Source organism: Salmo trutta, unplaced genomic scaffold (assembly GCF_901001165.1).
Source record: "Salmo trutta unplaced genomic scaffold, fSalTru1.1, whole genome shotgun sequence".
Taxonomy (NCBI): Eukaryota; Metazoa; Chordata; class Actinopteri; order Salmoniformes; family Salmonidae; genus Salmo; species Salmo trutta.
This window is the reverse complement of record NW_021822200.1, coordinates 230,163-253,700: the sequence shown is the minus strand read 5'-3', so window position 1 is coordinate 253,700 and position 23,538 is coordinate 230,163. Positions and strand designations below refer to the sequence as shown.

Genomic DNA, 23,538 nt, shown 5'->3' with positions numbered 1-23,538 from the left:
AATCACAATATGATAGTCTTTAAATCCGGTGGTACTGATGGTTATGAATCACATAACGATAGTCTTTAAATCCGGTGGTACTGATGGTTATGAATCACAATATGATAGTCTTTAAATCCGGTGGTACTGATGGTTATGAATATGATACTTTTTAGATCTGGTGGGGTGTTACATTTCTCAGGTTGTCAGACAGTGAGAGGTGAGACACAGGGAAATGGTGTGTGATTTCAGCCCATAGCATCACCTGTCATGGCCATCTGTCTATATACACCTCAGAGGACAAAAACAAGTCTGTTATCTGAAGATTAAAGGGGCCATCTGCAGTTGAAACAATAACAAAGAGGCCTCCCCGCCACCGTTTTGATAAAAAGTTGAGGGATGGGGTGGCTGGAGAAATGTAACCACTCTGAAATTCTGCCCATCAATTAAATACAGATGATAGTTGTAACCATGTTTTGAGGCTATACAGTGTTTGTTTACATTCACATTGGAGTAAATCAAGCTTATCGTGTTGGATTCTGATGGGGTACAACATATTCATGAAGCATTTCTAAGTTATATTGTTCAAGAATCAATGGGTACATATCATTAATGTATGAGTCCAAGAATGGATGTAGCAACTGTAGATTACCCCTTTAAATCTGTAAAATATAAATCTGCATCCCAAATGGCACCCTATTCCCTATATAGTGCACTACTTTAGACCAGGGCCCTATTCCCTATATAGTGCACTACTTTAGACCAGGGCCCTATTCCCTATATAGTGCACTACTTTTGACCAGGGCCCATAGGGAACAGGGTACCATTTGATATTCAGACTCTTATCTGAAGCTATAAAAGAGAACTCAAATGGACTCAAAGCCTCACCAGACTCACCATTATTCAACTCAACATGCCGTGTCTGTCCTCACTCTATCCCTGTACTTATAGCCCATTATTTTATTCTCATTTCAGATATGATTGTAGTTGCAGTAACACTTTAAAAATAGCCCTTGTGTTGTAGAGTGCTCCCCCACTTCCTCTGTCCAGGCCCTGACTCCCAGTGGTACAGATCTGCTATCTTAATTTGATCACTCTGTTGTCGCAGAGATATCCTGCAAATTGTAGTGTATTCAAGGTTTTAAAAGGCTTCTAAAGTTGGTAATTTCCACCTGATTTGCACCAGCGGAAAATGTATCAACCCCTACAAAAATGTCCATTAATTATAATCCACATAATAATTCAAATTTCCTGTTGCTTGAGGATTATTTTCCTGCTGTGAGAAGCAGGGTCAAATTAAGGTAGCGCATCTGTAGGCTGAGAGAGAGTTTGATGGGGGGAGAGAGTTTGATGGGGGAGAGAGAGAGTTTGAGGGGGAGAGAGAGAGAGTGAGGGGGAGAGAGTTTGAGGGAGAGAGTGAGGGGAAGAGAGAGAGATTGAGGGGGAGAGAGAGAGAGTTTGAGGGGGAGAGAAAGAGAGAGCGAGAGAGTTTGAAGGGGAGAGTGAGGGGGAGTGAGAGTGAGGGAGAGAGAGAGCGTTTGAGAGGCAGAGAGAGAGAGTTTGAGGGGGAGGGGGAGAGAAAGAGAGGCAGAGAGAGTTTGAAGGGGAGAGAGAGTTTGAGGGGGGAGAGAGTGAGTTTGAGGGGGAGACAGAGAGAGAGAGAATTTGAAGAGGAGAGAGAGAGAGTTTGAAGGGGGGAGAGAGAGAGAGCGTTTGAAGGGGGGAGAGAGAGAGTGAGTTTGAGAGAGGGAGGGAGAGAGAGAGAGAGTGAGTTTGAGAGAGAGAGAGAGAGAGAGAGTGAGTTTGAGGGGGAGTGAGAGAGAGAGAGTTTGAGAGGGAGATTATGGGAAGGGAGATGGAGGAAAACAAACTCAGATCACCGTGGAGAAAGAACAAGAAACACCCAGTCATGTGACTGAGTTTAACTCTGGGGTGGAAACATCCAAGGTGATAATTATGTCCATGCTGTTTGGAACTCTTTTGTTCATGGAGCTCTGACTCATGCATGTATACAGCACAATGCAGCAAATGTTGCTATGATACAGCCCTGTGCTAATTATTGACTGCTGTAATAGCTTTTATTGACTGTTGTGGGATACACATAATCAGCCTTCAGCACATGCCTCTTCCCCAGAGATAACCTAGACTCCTGCTAAACTTGTGTTGTGTGTTACATCTCTCCCTCATATTTCTGAACAGCTGAAATAACAACAAAACAGCCCAGAGAATTACGCCACGCAGTTTGATCAAGACTGTTGCTATGATACTTCCAACCCAGTTCACTTCACGTTATTGTCTAATTTCACATCTTGAGTTCCTTGAGGTAGAACACAATGGACATTGCCATAGATGACATCACAAGGTCACACCAACAGAATGCAAAACACGTGATACAACACAGTGCTGTACAACAGTCAAGAATAAGTCTAGAATACAGGGCCAAAGTATATTATCTTAGATGCAGGATACAGCTATACTCATTACTAGAACAAGAGATGTACTATGATGTAGCCCCCAGGGATTGATAGTCTGTATTTTTGTATGCGGTTGATTGATTGACATGCTCTTGGGGCTCGGGGGCAGTGCACTAGTGGTTTGTCCAGTCTGTGATGGACTCTAGCTTGGCAACAATCTCCCCTGCTACTGCTGCAGACAGACGAGAGAGGGATGGACAGAGGAAGAGAGAGAGGCGTGTGAAGAAAGGGAGGGATAGAGTGTGTATTAGTCATCATATGGCAGATATATCCAGACATGGATTCAAATAGTATCTGACTTCTTTCAAATACTTTGAGCCTTTGATTGAGCCTGCCTGAAGTGCCAGATGGACGAGGCTTGGACCGTTGGAACTATTCCATTGGTTCCGTTGCTCGGCGCCAGGCAAACTCAATCAAATGCAGCTAAAGTATTTGAAAGACAACTAATACTATTTCTGGTGCACGGACAGACATGCTCTGTTTTCTCCTCTATGTTTCATCTTGTCTTGTCTGTGATCTTGTCTTTGTGTCTGGGGAATCGTATTGTTTTTCCCACAGAGAGACAGCCCTCTAGGCCAGTCTGTCCCCAGTTTCTGTTTTTGTAATACAGTACACACATAATCATGAATGCAAACTCACTCACTCACACATACACACAGCCGTGTTGTGTCACATCTGGCCGTGTTTCCTCCCCGAGCAGATTGGAGCTCTGTAAAGGTCACCCATTACCTCCTTCATATACACACACACACACACACACACACACACACACACCCCTTCTCTCTCTCTCTCAATTCAAAGGGCTTTATTGGCATGGGAAACATATGTTTACATTGCCAAAGCAAGTTAAATAAAAAATGAACAGTAAACATTACACTCACAAAAGTTCCATAGGAATAGAGACATTTCAAATGTCATATTATGTCTATATACAGTTTAGCAATGATGTGCAAATAGTTTAAGTACACAAGGGAAAATAAATAAACATAAATATGGGTTGTATTTACAATGGTGTTTGTTCTTCACTGGTTTCCCTTTTCTTGTGGCAACAGGTCACAAATCTTGCTGCTGTGATGTCACACTGTGGTATTTCACCCAGTAGATATGGGAGTTTATCAAAATGTGGATTTGTTTTCAAATTCTTTATGGGTCTGAGGGATATACAGTGCATTCGGAAAGTCTTCAGACCACTAGACTTTTTCCACATTTTGTTACGTTACAGCCTTATTCTAAAATAGATTTTTTTCAAATTCCCCTCTCATCAATCTATACACAATACCCCATAATGATAAAGCAAAAACAGTTTTTTAGAATTTTTTGCAAATGTATTAAAAATAAACAACTAAAATATCCCATTTACATAAGTATTCAGACCCTTTACTCAGTACTTTGTTGAAGCACCTTTGGCAGCGATTACAGCCTTGAGTCTTCTTCGGTATGACGCTACAAGCTTGGCACACCTGTATTTGGAGAGTTTCTCCTATTCTTCTCTGCAGATCCTCTCAAGCTCTGTCAGGTTGGATGGGGAGCATCGCTACACAGCTATTTTCAGGTCTCTCCAGAGATGTTAGATCGGGTTCAAGTCTGGGTTCTGGCTGGACCAATCAAGGACATTTAGAGATTTGTCCCGAAGCCACTCCTGCGTTACCTTGGCTGTGTGCTTAGGGTTGTTGTCCCGTTGGAAGATGGACCTCCACCCCAGTCTGAGGTCCTGAGCGCTCTGGGGCAAGTTTTCATTAAGGATCGCTCTGTACTTTGCTCCGTTTATCTTTCCTTCGATCCTAACTAGTCTCCCAGTCCCTGCCATTGAAAAACATCCCCACAGCATGATGCTGCCAACACAATGCATCACTGTAGGGATGTTGCCAGGTTTCCTCCAGACGTGACACTTGGCCTTCAGGCAAAGGAGTTCAATCTTGGTTTCATCAGACCAGAGAATCTGGTTTCTCATGGTCTGAGAGTCCTTTAGGTGCCTTTTGGCAAACTCCAAGCGGACTGTTATGTGCCTTTTACTGAAGAGTGGGTTCCTTCTGGCCACTCTACCATAAATGCCTGATTGGTGGAGTGCTACAGAGATGGTTGTCCTTCTGGAAGGTTCTCTCATCTCCACAGAGGAACTCTGCAGCTGTATCAGAGTGACCATCGGGTTCTTAGTCACCTTCCTGACCAAGCCCCTTCTCCCCCAATTGCTCAGTTTTACCAGGCGGCCAGCTCTAAGAAGAGTCTTGGTGGTTCCAAACTTCTTCCATTTAAGAAAGATGGAGGACACTGTGTTCTTGGGGACCTTCAATGCTGCAGAAATAGTTTGGTACCCTTCCCCAGATCTGTGCCTCGACACAAACCAGTCTCGGAGCTCTACGGACAATTCCTTCCACCTCATGGCTTGGTTTTTGCTCTGACATGCACTATCAACTGTGGGACCTTATATAGACAGGTGTGTGCCTTTCCAAATCATGTCCAATCAATTGAATTTATCACAGGTGGATTCCAATTAAAGTTGTAGAAACATCTCAAGGATGATCAATGGAACATAGCAAAGGGTCTGAATACTTATTTAAATAAGGTATTTATGTTTTTTATCTTTAATACATTTGCAAAAATGTCTAAAAAAACTATTTTTGCTGTGTCATTATGGGGTATTGTGTGTAGATTGATGAGGAAAATGTTTTATTTAATCCAATTTAGAATAAGGCTGTAATGGAACAAAATGTGGAAAAAGTCAAAGGGTCAATACTTTCCGAAAGCACTGTGTGTGTCTCTACTATGGTCATACATTTGGCAGGAGGTTAGGAAGTGCAGCGCAGTTTCCACCTCATTTTGTGGGCAGTGTGCACATAGTCTGTCTTCTCTTGAGTGCCAGGTCTGCCTACGGCGACCTTTCTCAATAGTCAGTCTCAGTGGTCAGGTATTCTGCCACTGTGTATTCTCTGTTAGGGCCAAATAGCATTCTAGTTTGCTCCGTTTTTTTGTTAATTCTTTCCTATGTGTCAAGTAATTATCTTTTTGTTTTCTCATGATTTGGTTGGATCTAATTGTGTTGCTGTCCTGGGGCTCTGTGGGGTGTGTTTGTGTTTGTGAACAGAGCCCCAGGACCAGCTTGCTTAGGGGACTCTTCTCCAGGTTCATTCATCTGTAGGTGATGGATTTGTTATGGAAGGTTTGGGAATCGCTTCTTTTTAGGTGGTTGTAGAATTTAACGGCTCTTAAATTCTCTATCTCTCTTTTTCTCTCTTTTTCCATCTCTCTCTCTCTCATTTCCCTCCTCCAGTTTAATTCAAGGGTACATTATTGTCATGACGTATTGTCAATTGCCAGAAAATCTGAAATAATAGAAAATCTCTCTCTCCCTTCCTCCTCTCGCTCTCTTCCTCCCTCTCTATCTCTCTCTGTTCTTCCCCTCCCTCTTTCTATCTTTCTTTCTCTCTCTCTTTTCCTCTCTCTCTCTTTCTCCTCCCCCTCTCCATGTGCTTCTCAGGCTGTCTGTTTGAGAAGAAGCTCTGCCCCAGAGACCAGCCCTGCTCAGATGGTCAGTATGACATGATAACACCATCTCTCTATCTAACCCATCTTCTTCACGTCGTCTCACTATACAATCATCTCACTGTCACCAGACACTCCAGGGGGTGTTGGCAGTTCTTTAATAAGACAGGGGTGTCAAATTCTTAGTCCTCGTGTGCCAAAGTCTCTTCCTGCTTCCATTTCAACTGTAACTGATTGGCTGGAGGCTACACAAATGTCCAATCAGTCTGGGGTCTAGACCTGGGAAATCAGGTGTGTAGCCTCCAGCCAATCAGAAACAGTAATGTATCAATAAGTTGAAACGGAAACAGGAAGAGACTTTGACGCTTGACGAAGATTTTCTATTATATTGACAAGATGGTCGAGTGACCGCTCTAACAATGGAAATACATGTCCTCAAAGATGGAAGGCAGGCAGGCAGGAGGAGTCGAGATCAGGTATTTGTATTTATTATGGATCCCCATTAGCTGCTGCCAAAGCAGCAGCTACTCTTCCTGGGGTCCAGCAAAATTAAGGCAGTTTATACAATTTTAAAACATTAAAATACATTCACAGATTTCGCAACACACCGTGTGCCCTCAGGTCCCTACTTCACCACTACCACATATCTACAGTACTAAATTAGTGTGTGTGTGTGTGTGTGTGTGTGTGTGTGTGTGTGTGCCAATGTTTGTGTTGCTTCACAGTCCCCGCTGTTCCATAAGGTGTTTTTTTATCTGTTTTTTAAATGTAATTTTACTGCTTGCGTCAGTTACTTGATGTGGAATAGAGTTCCATGTAGTCATGGCTCTATGTAGTACTGTGTGCCTTCCATAGTCTGTTCTGAACTTGGGGACTGTGAAGAGACCTCTGGTGGCATGTCTTGTGTGGTATGCATGTATGTCCGAGCTGTGTGCCAGTAGTTTAGACGGACAGCTCGGTGCATTCAACTTGTCAATACCTCTCATGAATAAAAGTAGTGATGAAGTCAATCAAGAGAAGACTCCACTTTCAGCCAGGAGAGATTGACATGCATATTATTAATGTTAGCTCTCTGTGTACATCCAAGGTCCAGCCATGCTGCCCTGTTCTGAGCCAATTGCAATTTTACGAAGTCCTTTTTTGTGGCACCTGACCACACTACTGAACAGTAGTCCAGGTGTGACAAAACTAGGGCCTGTAGGACCTGCCTTGTTGATAGTGTTGTTAAGAAGGCAGAGCATCGCTTTATTATAGACAGACTTTTCCCCATCTTAGCTACTACTGCATCAATATGTTTTGACCATGACAGTTTACAATCTGTTTCTCCAAGCAGTTTAGTCATCTCAACTTGCTCAATTTCCACATAATTTATTACAAGATTTAGTTGAGGTTTAGGGTTTAGTGAGGGTTTTGTTCCAAATACAATGCTTTAAATTTTAGAAATATTTAGGGCTAACTTATTCCTTGCCACCCACTCTGAAACTAACTGAGCTCTTTGTTGCGTGTTGCAGTCATTTCATCACTGTTGTAGCTGACGTGTATAGTGTTGAGTCATCCGCATACATAGAAACTCTGGCTTTACTCAAAGTCAGTGGCATGTCGTTAGTAAAAATTGAAAAAAGCAAGGGGCCTAAACAGCTACCCTGGGGAATTCCTAATTCTAACTGTATTATATTTGATAGGCTTCCATTAAAGAACAACCTCTGTGTTCTGTTAGACAAGTAACTCTTTATCCACATTATAGCAGGGGGTGTAAAGCTATAACACAATAATGTCAAAAGCTGCACTGAAGTCTAACAAGACTGCCCCCACAATCATTTTATCATCAATTTCTCTCAACCAATCATCAGTCATTTGTGTAAGGTGGCACTATTCTAGCCAATCAGAGGACAGATACGCTTGTGAACAACAGGAAAAACTCCATATAAAGTTGCCAAAATGCTACATACATCCACTTATGTCAGTTCATTCATAACAACCTAACCATTACGAAACCTCTATTCGATCGAATAAGCCTCACGTAGCAAATTAGCAATAAAAAAGTGTGTTGACCAAATTCCACACTCTCTCATTGATCTCCATACAAAAATTCCTCACTTCCTGGTTTTATTTTCTTGGACAGACTTTGGGTGGAGTAAACCCTCTCACTTCGCCTCTTCCTCTCTGCGTTGGAGGACTAGAGTTTGACACCCGGGATTTAAAACAAACAGTCCGCTAATAGTAAAACCTACAGCACACATTGAACCCTGTATCTCTTTCCTTCCCCCCTCGTCCGTTATGTCTTCCCTCCTTCATTCACCCCCCTTGTCTCACCCCCCTTGTCTCACCCTCCTTGTCTCACCGCCTTGTCTCACCCCCCTTGTCTCATCCCCCTTGTTTCACCCCCCTTGTCTCTTGACTCTGTTGTTTAATCTGTAATCAGTCACATCCTGTCTTGGAAATGGTATTTGCTCCCCAGTTCCAGTGTGCATCCCAAATGGCACCCTATTCTATGGACCCTGGGCAGAAGTAGTGCACTATATAGGGAATAGGGTGTCATTTGGGACTTCATGCATATAATGACGTTAACCAGTTCAACTGTTGTGATGGGCAGGTGTTCTGCTGTCTACTGTCTCATAGGAAATACTACATTATTCATACTCAATTAACTCAATGGCAGTTGTCATGTGTTTCCTGATTTTTGTCTACAGAACTGCATGTGTGCAAATGCGTTTGCGAGTGTGTGTGAGCATGTGTGCCTTCATGTACGATGAGGCACACTCTGAGCATCGGTGTGTAAACATACGGCCTCTCTCCGTCAACCTGCTCTTAACCAATCACGTCTCTTTCCCACCATTTCCATGGCAACAGTGACATCACCCAGCTGACGGCAGTGTCTCTCCCCCATGTGTATGTTAGAGAGAGAGAATGGGTGAGAGAGAGAATAGAGCTGGGCGATGACTCATCGAGACCCACTCACACATCTACAAACACACAAACATCACCATAGTACATCACAATAATTGTGTGCGCGTGCATATGTGTGTTTGTGTGCATGCATGCGTGTGTGTGTTCTGCTGTGTTCTCTGTGCTCTGTAGATGTGTCTGCTGCCCCAACAGGAGAGTGTTCTGTTGGGTTCTGATGTGTTCTGCTGTGTTCTCTATATTCTGTAGATGGACTGTTTGGCCAGTGTCTGCTGCCCCAGCAGGAGAGGGTTCTGTTGGGTTCTGATGTGTTCTGATGTGTTCTCTGTACTCTGTAGATGGACTGTTTGGCCAGTGTCTGCTGCCCCAGCAGGAGAGGGTTCTGTATGAGGTGTCAGTGCCTGTGCTGCACAGACTACAGGAAGTGCTCAAGGAACTGATGATGCAAGGTAATTAAAGTCACGCACACATGTACACACACACACACACACACACACACACACACACACACACACACACACACACAGCCACATATAGACATATTCATACTCCATGCATACTCACTAACCCATTCCCACAAAGGTTGTTAGGTTCAGAGTGTGGTTGTAAAAGTCAACGGTTACCTTAGTGATGGTGGTAAAGATAATGAACAGATAATCAGGTCTCATCTGCTACCACGGCAACAGGGCTGAGGGCTCTATAAGGTCACACTCCTCAAGTTACCAGGTTATATCTATGACTACTGTGATTGACATCTGTATCGGCCTATGGCTGTGCAGGATTGTCCTGGCAGGATGACATCACCCAGTACGTCATTCGCAAGGAGCTGAGCCGTGTTTCACTGACCCGCCCCTCGTCTGGACGTCATGACAACCCCTCGTCTCAGTGAGTCTCCTGCTCTGTTGACTATAATTAAAAGCAGATCTATAATTACATCTGTTCCATTTATTGTCTGCAGATTTTCGCAGGAAGGTCTGTGACTCAATGGGGGAATTGTTTTGTAATAGCAGCCAGGAAAGGTTATGAGATTAGGAAGAGACCGTTAGAAAACCCCAGAAGCAGATCTTTGAGTTTAGAGAAGAGATGTTTAAAATCCAGTCCACGAGGGACAGGCCACAGCCTCTGCGTCTCTCTCTTCCACTGGTAGTTGATTGATTGGTTGGTTTTATTTGTCAGTTAAAAACGTATACACACAGTACATGTATATTTTTTAAACATGGTCGGGATAGCACAGTTCATTCAGATACTTATTTCCATTGTGGTCCCATTGATGAGTGACCTAACCAGACAGTAAGTCACTGTCACTGAGAGTCTGACATAGAGCACAAGTAGACTAAGTCAGACTCAAATGTTGTTAGAAAAAGTGGCCCTCAGAGGACTGGCATCAAATACTTCTGCATTAGAAGGGAGCCATCCTCAGAGGACTGGCATCAAATACTTCTGCATTAGAAGGGAGCCATCCTCAGAGGACTGGAGTCAAATACTCCTGCAGTAGAGGGAAGCCATCCTCAGAGGACTGGAGTCAAATACTCCTGCAGTAGAGGGAAGCCATCCTCAGAGGACTGGAATCAAATACTCCTGCAGTAGAGGGAAGCCATCCTCAGAGGACTGGAGTCAAATACTCCTGCAGTAGAGGGAAGCCATCCTCAGAGGACTGGAGTCAAATACTCCTGCAGTAGAGGGAAGCCATCCTCAGAGGACTGGAATCAAATACTCCTGCAGTAGAGGGAAGCCATCCTCAGAGGACCGGAATCAAATACTCCTGCAGTAGAGGGAAGCCATCCTCAGAGGACTGGAGTCAAATACTCCTGCAGTAGAGGGAAGCCATCCTCAGAGGACTGGAGTCAAATACTCCTGCAGTAGAGGGAAGCCATCCTCAGAGGACTGGAGTCAAATACTCCTGCAGTAGAGGGAAGCCATCCTCAGAGGACTGGAATCAAATACTCCTGCAGTAGAGGGAAGCCATCCTCAGAGGACTGGAATCAAATACTCCTGCAGTAGAGGGAAGCCATCCTCAGAGGACTGGAGTCAAATACTCCTGCAGTAGAGGGAAGCCATCCTCAGAGGACTGGAATCAAATACTCCTGCAGTAGAGGGAAGCCATCCTCAGAGGACTGGAATCAAATAATCCTGCAGTAGAGGGAAGCCATCCTCAGAGGACTGGAATCAAATACTCCTGCAGTAGAGGGAAGCCATCCTCAGAGGACTGGAGTCAAATACTCCTGCAGTAGAGGGAAGCCATCCCCAGAGAACTGGAGTCAAATACTCCTGCATTAGAGGGAAGCCATCCTCAGAGGACTGGAGTCAAATACTCCTGCAGTAGAGGGAAGCCATCCTCAGAGGACTGGAGTCAAATACTCCTGCAGTAGAGGGAAGCCATCCTCAGAGGACTGGAGTCAAATACTCCTGCAGTAGAGGGAAGCCATCCTCAGAGGACTGGAGTCAAATACTCCTGCAGTAGAGGGAAGCCATCCTCAGAGGACTGGAGTCAAATACTCCTGCAGTAGAGGGAAGCCATCCTCAGAGGACTGGAGTCAAATACTCCTGCAGTAGAGGGAAGCCATCCTCAGAGGACTGGAGTCAAATACTCCTGCATTAGAGGGAAGCCATTTTTAGACAGGTGCAGGATGACTTGGAAGTTGAGTTCTTGTGAGTGAGGGAAGCTATGTTCCCTATGAGGGTCTGCAAGTGCTAAGGGGTTGGCCTTATTCTGATATTGTCCATTCACACTGTATCTCTCAGGTCCTCAGAACCTGTGCAGAATGCCCATCTTTCCAAGATGCAGTATCCTCCCAGCTCCAGGACCAAGGCTCAAGGGGACGATCCCAACCCAGACCTGATGCAGAGTTACCTGGACTACATGATCGTGGATCCCTCAAAGGCCTCCCAGTCCCTCCACATGCAAACTCTGGACCCTTACCGCCAGGTGGGAATGGACACACACACACACACACACACACACACACACACACACACACACACACACACACACACACACACACATCTACAGTGTATTTACATAACACTACTCATAGTTATATGGTATTTATCTATTGTATATACATTCATACACACATAACTACTATTACCACATACAGTTCATGTGTGTAAGAATGTATACACAGTACATAGATACTATATAACTATGAGTAGTGTTATGTAAATACATTTCATCTGTACAGTAGATAGATACCATGTAACTATGAGTAGTATGATGTAAATACACTTAATTTCTACAGTAGATAGATACCATATAACTATGATATATAAATACACTGTAGATAGATACTATATAACTATGATATGTAAATACACTGTAGATAGATACTATATAACTATGATATATACATACACTGTAGATAGATACTATATAACTATGATATATAAATACACTGTAGATAGATACTATATAACTATGATATATAAATACACTGTAGATAGATACCATGTAACTATGATATATACATACACTGTAGATAGATACTATATAACTATGATATATAAGTACACTGTAGATAGATACTATATATCTATGAGTAGTATGGTGTAAATACACTTAATTTCTACAGTAGATAGATACCATATAACTATGATATATCAATACACTGTAGATAGATACCATATAACTATGATATATAAATACACTGTAGATAGATACTATATAACTATGAGTAGTATGGTGTAAATACACTTAATCTCTACAGTAGATAGATACTATGATATAAATACACTGTAGATAAATACCACATAATACCCCACAAGACATGCCACGAGGTCTCTTCACAGTCCCCAAGTCCAGAACAGACTATGGGAGGTGTACAGAACTACATGGGGCGGCAGGTAGCCTAGTGGTTAGAGCGTTGGGCCACTAACTGAAAGGTAAAAATCTGTCATTCTACCCCTGAACAAGTTAGTTAACCCACTGTTCCCCAGTAGGCCGTCATTGTAAATAAGAATGTGTTCTTAACTGACTTGCCTAGTTAGATATAGGTTACATTTGAATTAAAAAATTTAAAAATGCATCGAGCCATGGAACTCTATTCCACATCAGGTAACTGATGCAAGCAGTAAAGTTAGATTTAAAAACCAGGTAAAAATACACCTTATGGAACAGTGGGGACTGTGAAGCAACACAAACATAGACACATACACACACACACATGATAACATAAGCACTATACACACACACGTTGACATGGATTTAGTACTGTAGATATGTGGTAGTTGTGGAGTAGGGGCCTGAGGGCACTCAGTGGGTTGTGAAATCTGTGAATGTATTGTAATGTTTTTAAAATTGTATAAACTGCCTTAATTTTGCTGGACCCCAGGAAGCTAATGGGGATCCATAATAAATACAAATACAGTAGATTGTATCAATTCCTTTTCCCAGAGGGCATCTCTGTGTCTGTTTATGGGTTTATTAAGCAGCAGTATGGTTACCAGGACGATGAGGAGCGCTCTCTTAACTCTCTGGAGGGTGGTGGTTTCCCCCGCCCTTCTTCTCACGCCGGGGGTAAAGGGTCCCGCCCCCAGGACCGAGACCGCCAGGTGCTCCAGGACCTGGTCTCCCTGTACCTCTCCTCCCCCGCCCAGCCGACCTCCCGCCACCGTGGGGCAGCAGCACCGATCTCTACCTCTCCCTTGTACCAGGACCTGGACTTCCCTCTGGACTATGCAGAGAACTACGTTTCCCAGCAGGACGTGGAGGTCCGCAAGCAGCAGCAGCTGGATCAGACGCAGAGGAAAGCTCAGAAGGACTATGGATCGCTGGCTGGATTGGATGGTGAGTGTGTGGCAGTCAGTATGTGTGTGTGGGGGGGGGGGGGGTTGGGGTGTTGTGTGTGTCACAGGAGGTTGGTGGTACTTTCATTTGGGAGGACGGGCTCGTGGCAATGACTGGAGCGGAATCAGTGGAATGGTATCAAAGATACATCAAATGCATGGTTTCCATGGTTTCCTCCACTGGGTGGGTGGGTGGGTGGGTGGGTGTGCCACATGAAAATATATCACATTGGACCCCACCACCACCACAGGCCACACCAACCCTGCGCAATTGCTGTAACCACACACCTCCAGAACCCAATCGACCCATTCAAAGCTTTAAATAACTCTAGCTTTTCAGGCTTGCAACTCTCTTGTAGTCCAATATTTACTGACAGTGAGCTGTGAAAATATAACACTGTGCAGACATGCATGCAACATTCTGCATACAGTGGGATTCACTATTTGATGCAAGACTGATACCCTCTATAAGAAATGTGCTAAAGGCCATCTTTTACAGTCTAAATGTCATTTTATTTGTAAAATTCTTCAATGGAAAATTCTCTTAACATTAATGAATAACTTAAAATAAACATAACTTAAATATACATGAACCTTTTCAATTAAAATAAATTAACGTTATCATCTATAGAATAATATAACAAACAAAATAATCAAATCAGCAGCAGATTGTTGAACTAAGTATACATACCAACTAGGAAATAAGCAGCTGGAAAAGTACAAATGGAAAACAAAATGGAAATGAAAAGGCCTGATGGTGGCGCTAGAGGAAAGGTCAAGAGGTCACCAAATCAATAAGTTTCTTCCACTTGGAGTCTTGATTGTGCACAACGAATTTTATGGCAATCCAGCCATTACTTTGAGATATATCTTGTTCTCAGCCTGTGGGCATCATGTGTGTAGTTGTTATGGTTCGTTCCTTTCCTCCTTGTCAATCATCATTGGTTCATTGGTGAAATTAGCATTATGACAATATATTTAATTAAATCATTCAAAAACCTTTATTAATGCAATTGCAGACAGCACGCATGTTACTCCTGAGACCAAAACCCTGCGTCCACAGCTGTACAAACAGAGAGTTACAGTGTTTATCTAAAAGCTAGGCAATAAATGTCCCCAAAGTAGATTTTTTGTGAATGTCTGAGTAGTCTCTTATCTCCTCCACTCCCCTGCAGAGTTCTGTCTCAGTCACACATCTCTAAGAGGGGTCTTCTTTATAAGAGAGAGAAAGAAAGAGCAAACAACTGTGGACCAATTCTAAAACTATATAATGAATATATATATATTGTTAATCTGTAGTCTAGGACCCTATAAATGTAAGGGGGGGGGGGTCTTATAACCCCTCCCATTCTATTAATATGACATAAGCATAATCAATTATTCTAAAACATCAAATATTTGTACAGCCCCAAATCATGACCGCTAGGTGAATCCTGACATAGTGATCCAATATCCATAGCCATGCCATTTAACAGTTATCACTGGCCCTTGTTCAGCCTTACTTACCAAGGGCCCAGCGCCGAGCCTTCTTGCTAGCAAAGTCACTGAACAAGTCCTTGAAGTACAGTTTTCTAGCTAAGTGACTTTCAATGGACAGCATGGCAAGACTGCAAAGCCTGTCCAGGGACATAGTGGACCTCAAATAGTTTTTTAATCAGTTTTAGCTTACTGAAAGCTCTCTCGCCACCATAAATATACGTAAAGCAATGCACACTTCTCCAAAATGCTTTGCAGCTGCATCTTACAGATTGCATTCAGGAGACCAAGAGGGGACAAGTTAGGGGGTAAAGTGGCAGCAGATACAGTGTTCAGGTGTCTGATCTCTGGAATACTTCATGATCAGTGGTTGGCACACAGAAGGGACTTTATCCTCACTAATCTGCCCAACTTTCAGAACAGCAGAGAATGATTCAAAGTGTTTTGCAGTGGTGTGGAACCTAGTGTCCAAGTCACTTATGATGCTGTCCATAGCAGTAAAAACACAGTGTTCTGAAACACCGCTGCTGCACTGTCCTGAGCTGTCTCCTCTTGAGAGGTCTCATCATGGAATCTCTTCCTTTTCCTCTGTGTTCCCAAACACCGCTGCTGCACTGTCCTGAACTGTCTCCTCTTGAGAGGTCTCATCATGGAATCTCTTCCTTTTCCTCTGGCGGCTGTGTTTCTTGCTAAATTCAGGTGCAACATCCATTTGCAGTGTTGCCTCAGACAGGAGAGACTCCCATCCATTTCTAAGAGACTGCATCTCTTCCTTTAAGGCTCTGATATTGGCTGCTTCTGTGTCAAGTGAGATTTTTCCTGACTGGAGAATCACATTCGTGTCCTCAATGCATTGCAGTACCTGCAATTATGCCAACTGACATGTCATTCAACACAAAGCTCCTCACCTTCAGTTGGGAGTAGGGCTGGTTCAGGGGGATGGGGAGACAGGGCTGGTTCAGGGGGATGGGGAGACAGGGCTGGTTCAGGGGGATGGGGATGGGGAGACAGGGCTGGTTCAGGTGTATGGGGATGGGGAGACAGGGCTGGTTCAGGGGGATGGGGAGACAGGGCTGGTTCATGTGTATGGGGATGGGGAGACAGGGCTGGTTCAGGGGGATGGGGAGACAGGGCTGGTTCAGGTGTATGGGGATGGGGAGACAGGGCTGGTTCAGGGGTATGGGGAGACAGGGCTGGTTCAGGGGTATGGGGATGGAGAGACAGGGCTGGTTCAGGGGGATGGGGAGACAGGGCTGGTTCAGGTGTATGGGGATGGGGAGACAGGGCTGGTTCAGGGGGATGGGATGGGGAGACAGGGCTGGTTCAGGGGGATGGGGAGACAGGGCTGGTTCAGGGGGATGGGGAGACAGGCTGGTAGGGGGATGGGAGACAGGGCTGGTTCAGGGGGATGGGGAGACAGGGCTGGTTCAGGGGGATGGGGATGGGGAGACAGGGCTGGTTCAGGGGGATGGGGAGACAGGGCTGGTTCAGGGGGATGGGGAGACAGGGCTGGTTCAGGGGGATGGGGAGACAGGGCTGGTTCAGGGGGATGGGGATGGGGAGACAGGGCTGGTTCAGGGGGATGGGGATGGGGAGACAGGGCTGGTTCAGGGGGATGGGGAGACAGGGCTGGTTCAGGGGTATGGGGATGGGGAGACAGGGCTGGTTCAGGGGGATGGGGATGGGGAGACAGGGCTGGTTCAGGGGGATGGGGAGACAGGGCTGGTTCAGGGGGATGGGGAGACAGGGCTGGTTCAGGGGTATGGGGATGGGGAGATAGGGCTGGTTCAGGGATATGGGGATGGGGAGATAGGGCTGCTGAGCCTGAAGCTGTTTCTGTTGGGCCTGGCACCAGGCAGGGGCAGGGACAACTGATTTAGTATGAATAGCTTGCTAAAAGTTTGCCTGCATTAATTCAATGTCGGCTAAAAGAGGAGCGAAATGTAAACACTTAGAATGTAAACACTCAGAATGTAAACACTCAGAATTTTCTGTGAAGATAATATGAAGTAACTAATGTTAGGGGAGCAAAAGTAGCTTATTTCACTATGGACGAAGCTAACAGGTTAATTTCCACCACTCACGGTCTACACCCACCTTCCTTTGTAAAAAATCGGGTGACATACTGTCGCCCTTTTCTCTCTCCTGTCTTTCTTTTCTTTCTTTCGTTTTTGGAAGCCACTTGTCACTCGCAATTCACTGCTAGCAAGTACCTATCACGCCTGGTTTCAAATCAAATTGTATTATTTTATGCGAATAGTCTGGGTAGCCATTAGACTAGATGTCAGGAGTCTTATGGCTTGGAGGTAGAAGCTGTTTAGAAGCCTCTTGGTCCTAGACTTGGCGCTCCGGTACTGCTTGCCGTGTGGTAGCAGAGAGAACAGTCTATGACTAGGGTGGCTTGAGTCTTTGACAGTTTTTAGGGCCTTCCTCTGACACCGCCTGGTATAGAGGTCCTGGATGGCAGGAAGCTTGGCCCCAGCCTTGTGAATTTTGACCTGTCAAAAGGTCCTGGGGGCAGGATCAAACCATTTCATGTAAATAGAGGGGGGTTGGGCAATACAGAGGCCCTCTGGATGTTTACTTTTCTTAGTACATTGTAAATAAAATATTATATTAATGATGAAAGGTTAATCATTTAATATAGATTTTTTATTACCTAATGTTGTAAAATGTTTTAGGGCCCCTGTGACTGGCCCCCTTAGAATCGTTCTAAACCCCCCCCCAATACGGCGCCGCCGTCTATAGGATATATTTTTCAATCTTCTTGCTTGCTGTGGCTGAGACACTGGATGCCAAATGTCTGGCCTGCCTGTACTTTTTTCATCACCTGCCTATTGACCTTTCCCCTCTAACTGTGCATGACCCTGTCTGTTTGTTCAGATGACTCCCTGCAGAAACTGGCTCTGCTCCTGGACCACTATGGCATCGATATGAAGGACTTAACCCCTCCACAGCTGGCCAACCTGCCTGCAGCACTGAAACAGCTGCAGATGGAGAGTGCTACTGACTTGGGCACCGACACAGCAGGTTTGTCATAGCGCAGGCCTGCAGCTGAACCTGTCAAAGCACCAGACCTACACTACGGGTCAAACGTTTAGACACACCTCCCCATTCAAGGGTTTTTCTTTATTTTGACTCTTTTCTACATTGTAGAATCATAGTGAAGACATCAAAACTATGAAATGTTCTATGGAATCATGTAGTCACCCAAAAAATTGTTAAACAAAACAAAATATATTTTATTCTTCAAATAACCACCCTTTGCCTTGATGACAGCTTTGTACACTCTTGGCATTCCATCAACCAGCTTCACCTGGAATCCTTTTCCAACAGTCTTGAAGGAGTTCCCACATATATTGAACACTTGTTGGCTGCTTTTCCTTCACTCTGAGGTCTGACTCATCCCAAACCATCTCAATTTGGTTGAGGTCGGGGGATTGTGGAGGCCAGGTCATCTGATGCAAACCTCCATCACTCTCCTTCTTGATAAAATAGCCCTTACACAGCCTGGAGGTGTGTCGGGTCATTGTCCTGTTGAAAAACAAATGATAGTCCCACCAGATGGGATCAAATCAAATTTTATTGCTCACATACACATGTTTAACAGTTGTTAATGCGAGTGTAGCGAAATGCTTGTACTTCTAGTTCTGACAGTGCAGTAATATCTAACAAGTAATCTAACAATTCCCCAACAATTACCTAATACACACAAATCTAAAGGGATGAATGAGAATATGTACATTTAAATATATGAATGAGCGATGGCCGAGCTGCATAGGCAAGGTGCAATAGATGGTATAAAATACAGTATATATATATGATATGAGTAATGTAAGATATGTAAACATTATTAAAGTGGTATTACTTAAAGTGGCATTGTTTAAAGTGACTAGTGATCCATTTATTAAAGTGGCGAGTGATTGGGTTTCAATGTAGGCAGCAGCCTCTCTGAGTTAGTGATTGCTGTTTAGCAGTCTGATGGCCTTGAGATAGAAGCTGTTTTTCAGTCTCTCGGTCCCAGCTTTGATGCACCTGTACTGACCTCACCTTCTGGATGTTAGCGGGGTGAACAGGCAGTGGCTCGGGTGGTCGTTGTCCTTGATGATCTTTTTGGCCTTCCTGTGACATCGGGTGGTGTAGGTGTCATGGAGGGCAGGTAGTTTCCCCCTGGTGATGCGTTGTGCAACGCATCAAATGGCGTATCCCTGCAGAATGCTGTGGTAGCCATGCTGGTTAGGTGTGCCTTGAATTCTAAATAAATCACAGACAGTGTCACCAGCAAAGCACCCGCACACCATAACACCTCCTTCTCTGTGCTTTATGGTGGGAAATACACATGCGGAGATCATCCGTTCACCCACACCACGTCTCACAAAGACACGGCTGTTGGAACCAAAAATGGAACCAATTTGGACTCCAGACCAAAGGACAGATTTCCACCTGTCTAATGTCCATTGCTCGTGTTTCTTGGCCCAAGCAAGTCTCTTCTTCTTATTGGTGTCTTTTAGTAGTCGTTTCATTGCAGCAATTCGACCATGAAGGCCTGATTCATGCAGTCTCCTCTGAACAGTTGATGTTGAGATCTGTTTGTTACTTGAAAATTATATTTGGGCTGCAATTTCTGAGGCTGGTAACTCTAATGAATGTATCCTCTGCAGTAGAGGTAACTCTGGGTCTTCCTTTCCTGTGGTGGTCCTCATTAGAGCCAGTTTAATCATAGCGCTTGATTGTTTTTGCGACTGCACTTGAAGAAACTTTAAAAGTTCTTGAAATGTTCCGTATTGACTGACCTTCATGTCTTAAACTAATGATGGACTGTTGTTTCTCTTTGCTTTTTTGAGCTGTTCTTGCCATAATATGGACTTGGTCTTTTACCAAATAGGGCAATCTTCTGTATTCCCCCCCCCCCCACACACACACACACCTTGTCACAACACAACTGATTGGCTCAAATGCATTTAGAAGGAAAGAAATTCCACAAATTAACTTTTTAAGAAGGCCCACCTGTTAATTGAAATGCATTCCAGGTGATTACCTCATGAAGCTTGTTGAGAGAATGCCAAGAGTGTGCAAAGCTGTCATCAAGGCAAAGGGTGGCTATTTGAAGAATCTCAAATAGAAAATATATTTTGATTTGTTTAACACTTTTCTGGTTACTACATGAATCCATATATGTTATTTTATAGTTTTGATGTCTTCACTAGTATTCTACAATGTAGAAAATAGTAAAAATAAAGAAAAACCTTTGAATGAGTAGGCGTTGTAAAACTTTTGACCGGTAGTGTAATTCACTGGTCCAGCACTTTGCAGAAAACACCTTGCTGAAATGTTGTCTGAAATCACAGTCTTTTCACCACACAGAAAGACCCTTCCAAGTTGTGGCCTCAAAAGGCGAGACTACTGTATATGTCACTAGTATCATTCATTAAATGAGATACTGTGATATAATAAAGGACGTCACATTGTGCACCACAACACACTGCAGGAATACCTGCAGTATCTTTATACAAAATGGCATGATAATAATAATGAGACTGAAAAAGGTGACGATTTACACTGTGACAATTACAGATACTGAAACAATTATTATCTGTGTGTCAGGTAATGAGAATCGTTATTCTTTGCTTTTCAGATAAATACCGGAACAGTGCTGCCCCACGTAAGAAGGTAAGTTGAGATAAAACAGTCCAGTAAAACTCTACAAATTCAATTATTGCTTGTGTTGTTTATTTAACAATATGAATTTGTTTTATTGCTTTTTATACAATGTTAATAGCATTTACAGTAAATGTAGAATGGCAATAATTAGGCTTTCTGGTTGTTGTCATTGCATCTAACAAACAGTAAGTGGCAGAACATCTACAAGCTGAGGAAATCAGTGGTCTATTTTACATATCCTGGAGTAATATTCAAATAAAACATGTATTTATTAAATCCTATTATAATGGATCTTAAGGTGTTTGGTGCCTCCTCCTATTGCTCATCAGATCACTGAGGGGGCCATGACACACAAGGTGGACAAATCTCCCGTGCTAGATGCCCCCACCTCCCTTCCTGCCCCGCCCCCTGGGCCCCAAGCCTCCCCAGATAACCCTCCCACCGTAGGGGCCCCTCCTGCCACAGAGGGAGCCAGTGTGAAGGAGCCAGGGGCCCCGGTGGAAACAGATATGCAGGGGAAGAAAGAACCAGCAGGAGGGACCACACATGTGAAGGAGGAATACGGCTACATCGTCACTAACCAAAGGTCTTCTAACCCTAATGTTCATAAACACAGGAATGTTGGTGTAGGAGCGTATATCTGTCTGTCTGTCTACGTGTCTGTCTCAGAGTCTTTGACTGTACATGGCGTGTGTATGTAAGCGTGTGTATGTAAGCGTTTGTGTTTGTGTGTGTTTGCAGGTGTGTGTATCTGTGTTTGTGATTTTGCTTGCAGTTGTACTGTATACGTGTGTGTGTGTGTGTGTGTGTGTGTGTGTGTGTGTTTGTGCTTTTGCTTTTTTCTTCAGTGCTCTGTGTGTATGCATGTATGAGTGTGTCCATGTGTATGAGTGTGTCCGTGTGTATGAATGCATGTGTATTTCTCCGCAGCCCCCTCAGTCTGTACGACGGGGTGCGTCTGCTGGGGCTCCTGGCTGAGAGGATCCCACTCTCCACTGGCTCTTTCATCAACATCAGGTAGGCTATAGGCATAGAGGCCCACTGGCCGATGGTCCAATGAGGAGAGATGACAATTAGCTGGCTGCTAATTGATAATAAGCAGATGATAATTAGTTGGCTGGTTTAATCTGGCACATTTACAGAAATGTTAATAAATGTGCATCGTCCTGATTGTCAAATAACGTATTAATGTAAAATGAGAGGATCAGAAGATCTCAGTGCAGAGGGGCATCTCAGTGCAGAGGGGCATCTCAGTGCAGAGGGGCATCTCAGTGCAGAGGGGCATCTCAGTGCAGAGGGGCATCTCAGTGCAGAGGGGCATCTCAGTGCAGAGGGGCCATCTCAGTGCAGAGGGGCCATCTCAGTGCAGAGGGGCCATCTCAGTGCAGAGGGGCATCTCAGTGCAGAGGGGCCATCTCAGTGCAGAGGGGCCATCTCAGTGCAGAGGGGCCATCTCAGTGCAGAGGGGCCATCTCAGTGCAGAGGGCCCATCTCAGTGCAGAGGGCCCATCTCAGTGCAGAGGGCCCAATCTCAGTGCAGAGGGCCCATCTCAGTGCAGAGGGCCCATCTCAGTGCAGAGGGCCCATCTCAGTGCAGAGGGCCCATCTCAGTGCAGAGGGCCCATCTCAGTGCAGAGGGCCCAATCTCAGTGCAGAGGGCCCAATCTCAGTGCAGAGGGCCCAATCTCAGTGCAGAGGGCCCAATCTCAGTGCAGAGGGCCCATCTCAGTGCAGAGGGCCCATCTCAGTGCAGAGGGCCCAATCTCAGTGCAGAGGGCCCAATCTCAGTGCAGAGGGCCCAATCTCAGTGCAGAGGGCCCAATCTCAGTGCAGAGGGCCCAATCTCAGTGCAGAGGGCCCAATCTCAGTGCAGAGGGCCCAATCTCAGTGCAGAGGGCCCAATCTCAGTGCAGAGGGCCCAATCTCAGTGCAGAGGGCCCAATCTCTGTGCAGAGGGCCCAATCTCTGTGCAGAGGGCCCAATCTCTGTGCAGAGGGGGCATCTCTGTGCAGAGGGGGCATCTCTGTGTAGACAGCAGGAGCGGTAGAGATACTCTGAATGTGATCGGCTACGAAAAGCCAACTGACATTTACTCCTGAGGTGCTGACCTGTTGCACCCTTGACAACCACTGTGATTATTATTATTTGACCCTGCTGGTCATCTATGAACATTTGAACATCTTGGCCACGTACTGTTATAATCTCCACCCGGCACAGCAAGAAGAGGACTGGCCACCCCTCATAAACTGGTTCCTCTCTAGGTTTCTTCCTAGGTTCTGGCCTTACTAGGGAGTTTTTCCTAGCCACCGTGCTTCCACACCTGCATTGTTTGGGGTTTTAGGCTGGGTTTCTGTACAGCACTTTGAGATATCAGCTGATGTAAGAAGGGCTTTATAAATACATTTGATTTGTAGAGGGGTATCTCAGTGTAGAGGGGGCATCTCAGCTCAGGTACTTCTATGATCAACGGCAACATGTTCCATTCCTCTACTGCTTGACGACTGAGCTCAAACTCGGGTGTGGCGTCTAGGTGGAGCTCCTTCTGTGGCCTTTTCTCATTTGGGCAAAAGTCCATCCTACACCCTCTCTCCTCCGTCCTCTCTCCTCCGTCCTCTCTCCTCCGTCCTCTCTCCTACACTCTCTTTCCTCCGCCCTCTCTCCTCCGCCCTCTCTCCTCCGTCCTCTTTCCTCCGCCCTCTCTCCTACACCCTCTCTCCTCCGTCCTCTCTCCGTCCTCTCTCCTACACTCTCTTTCCTCCGCCCTCTCTCCTACACTCTCTTT

General features: G+C 44.9%; 1 protein-coding gene across 3 annotated transcripts in view; it reads left to right on the top strand.

The window, feature by feature from the left end:
• Positions 1–23,538, top strand: part of LOC115180863 (receptor-type tyrosine-protein phosphatase-like N) — a 43,110-nt gene that overhangs the window by 4,304 nt on the left and 15,268 nt on the right. For 2 of the 3 annotated variants that reach the window (XR_003873168.1, XM_029743004.1), the window contains exons 2-10: positions 5,929–5,979; positions 9,176–9,286; positions 9,617–9,722; positions 11,580–11,763; positions 13,266–13,620; positions 17,979–18,125; positions 20,731–20,765; positions 21,086–21,342; positions 21,687–21,773. Coding sequence is in view for 2 of the 3 variants with exons in the window: in XM_029743004.1 (XP_029598864.1) it covers positions 5,929–5,979; positions 9,176–9,286; positions 9,617–9,722; positions 11,580–11,763; positions 13,266–13,620; positions 17,979–18,125; positions 20,731–20,765; positions 21,086–21,342; positions 21,687–21,773 (1,333 nt within the window). In the remaining variant the exon portion in view is untranslated. The remainder of the gene's footprint in view (positions 1–5,928; positions 5,980–9,175; positions 9,287–9,616; positions 9,723–11,579; positions 11,764–13,265; positions 13,621–17,978; positions 18,126–20,730; positions 20,766–21,085; positions 21,343–21,686; positions 21,774–23,538) is intronic. The other variant, XM_029743005.1, reaches the window with a different exon arrangement.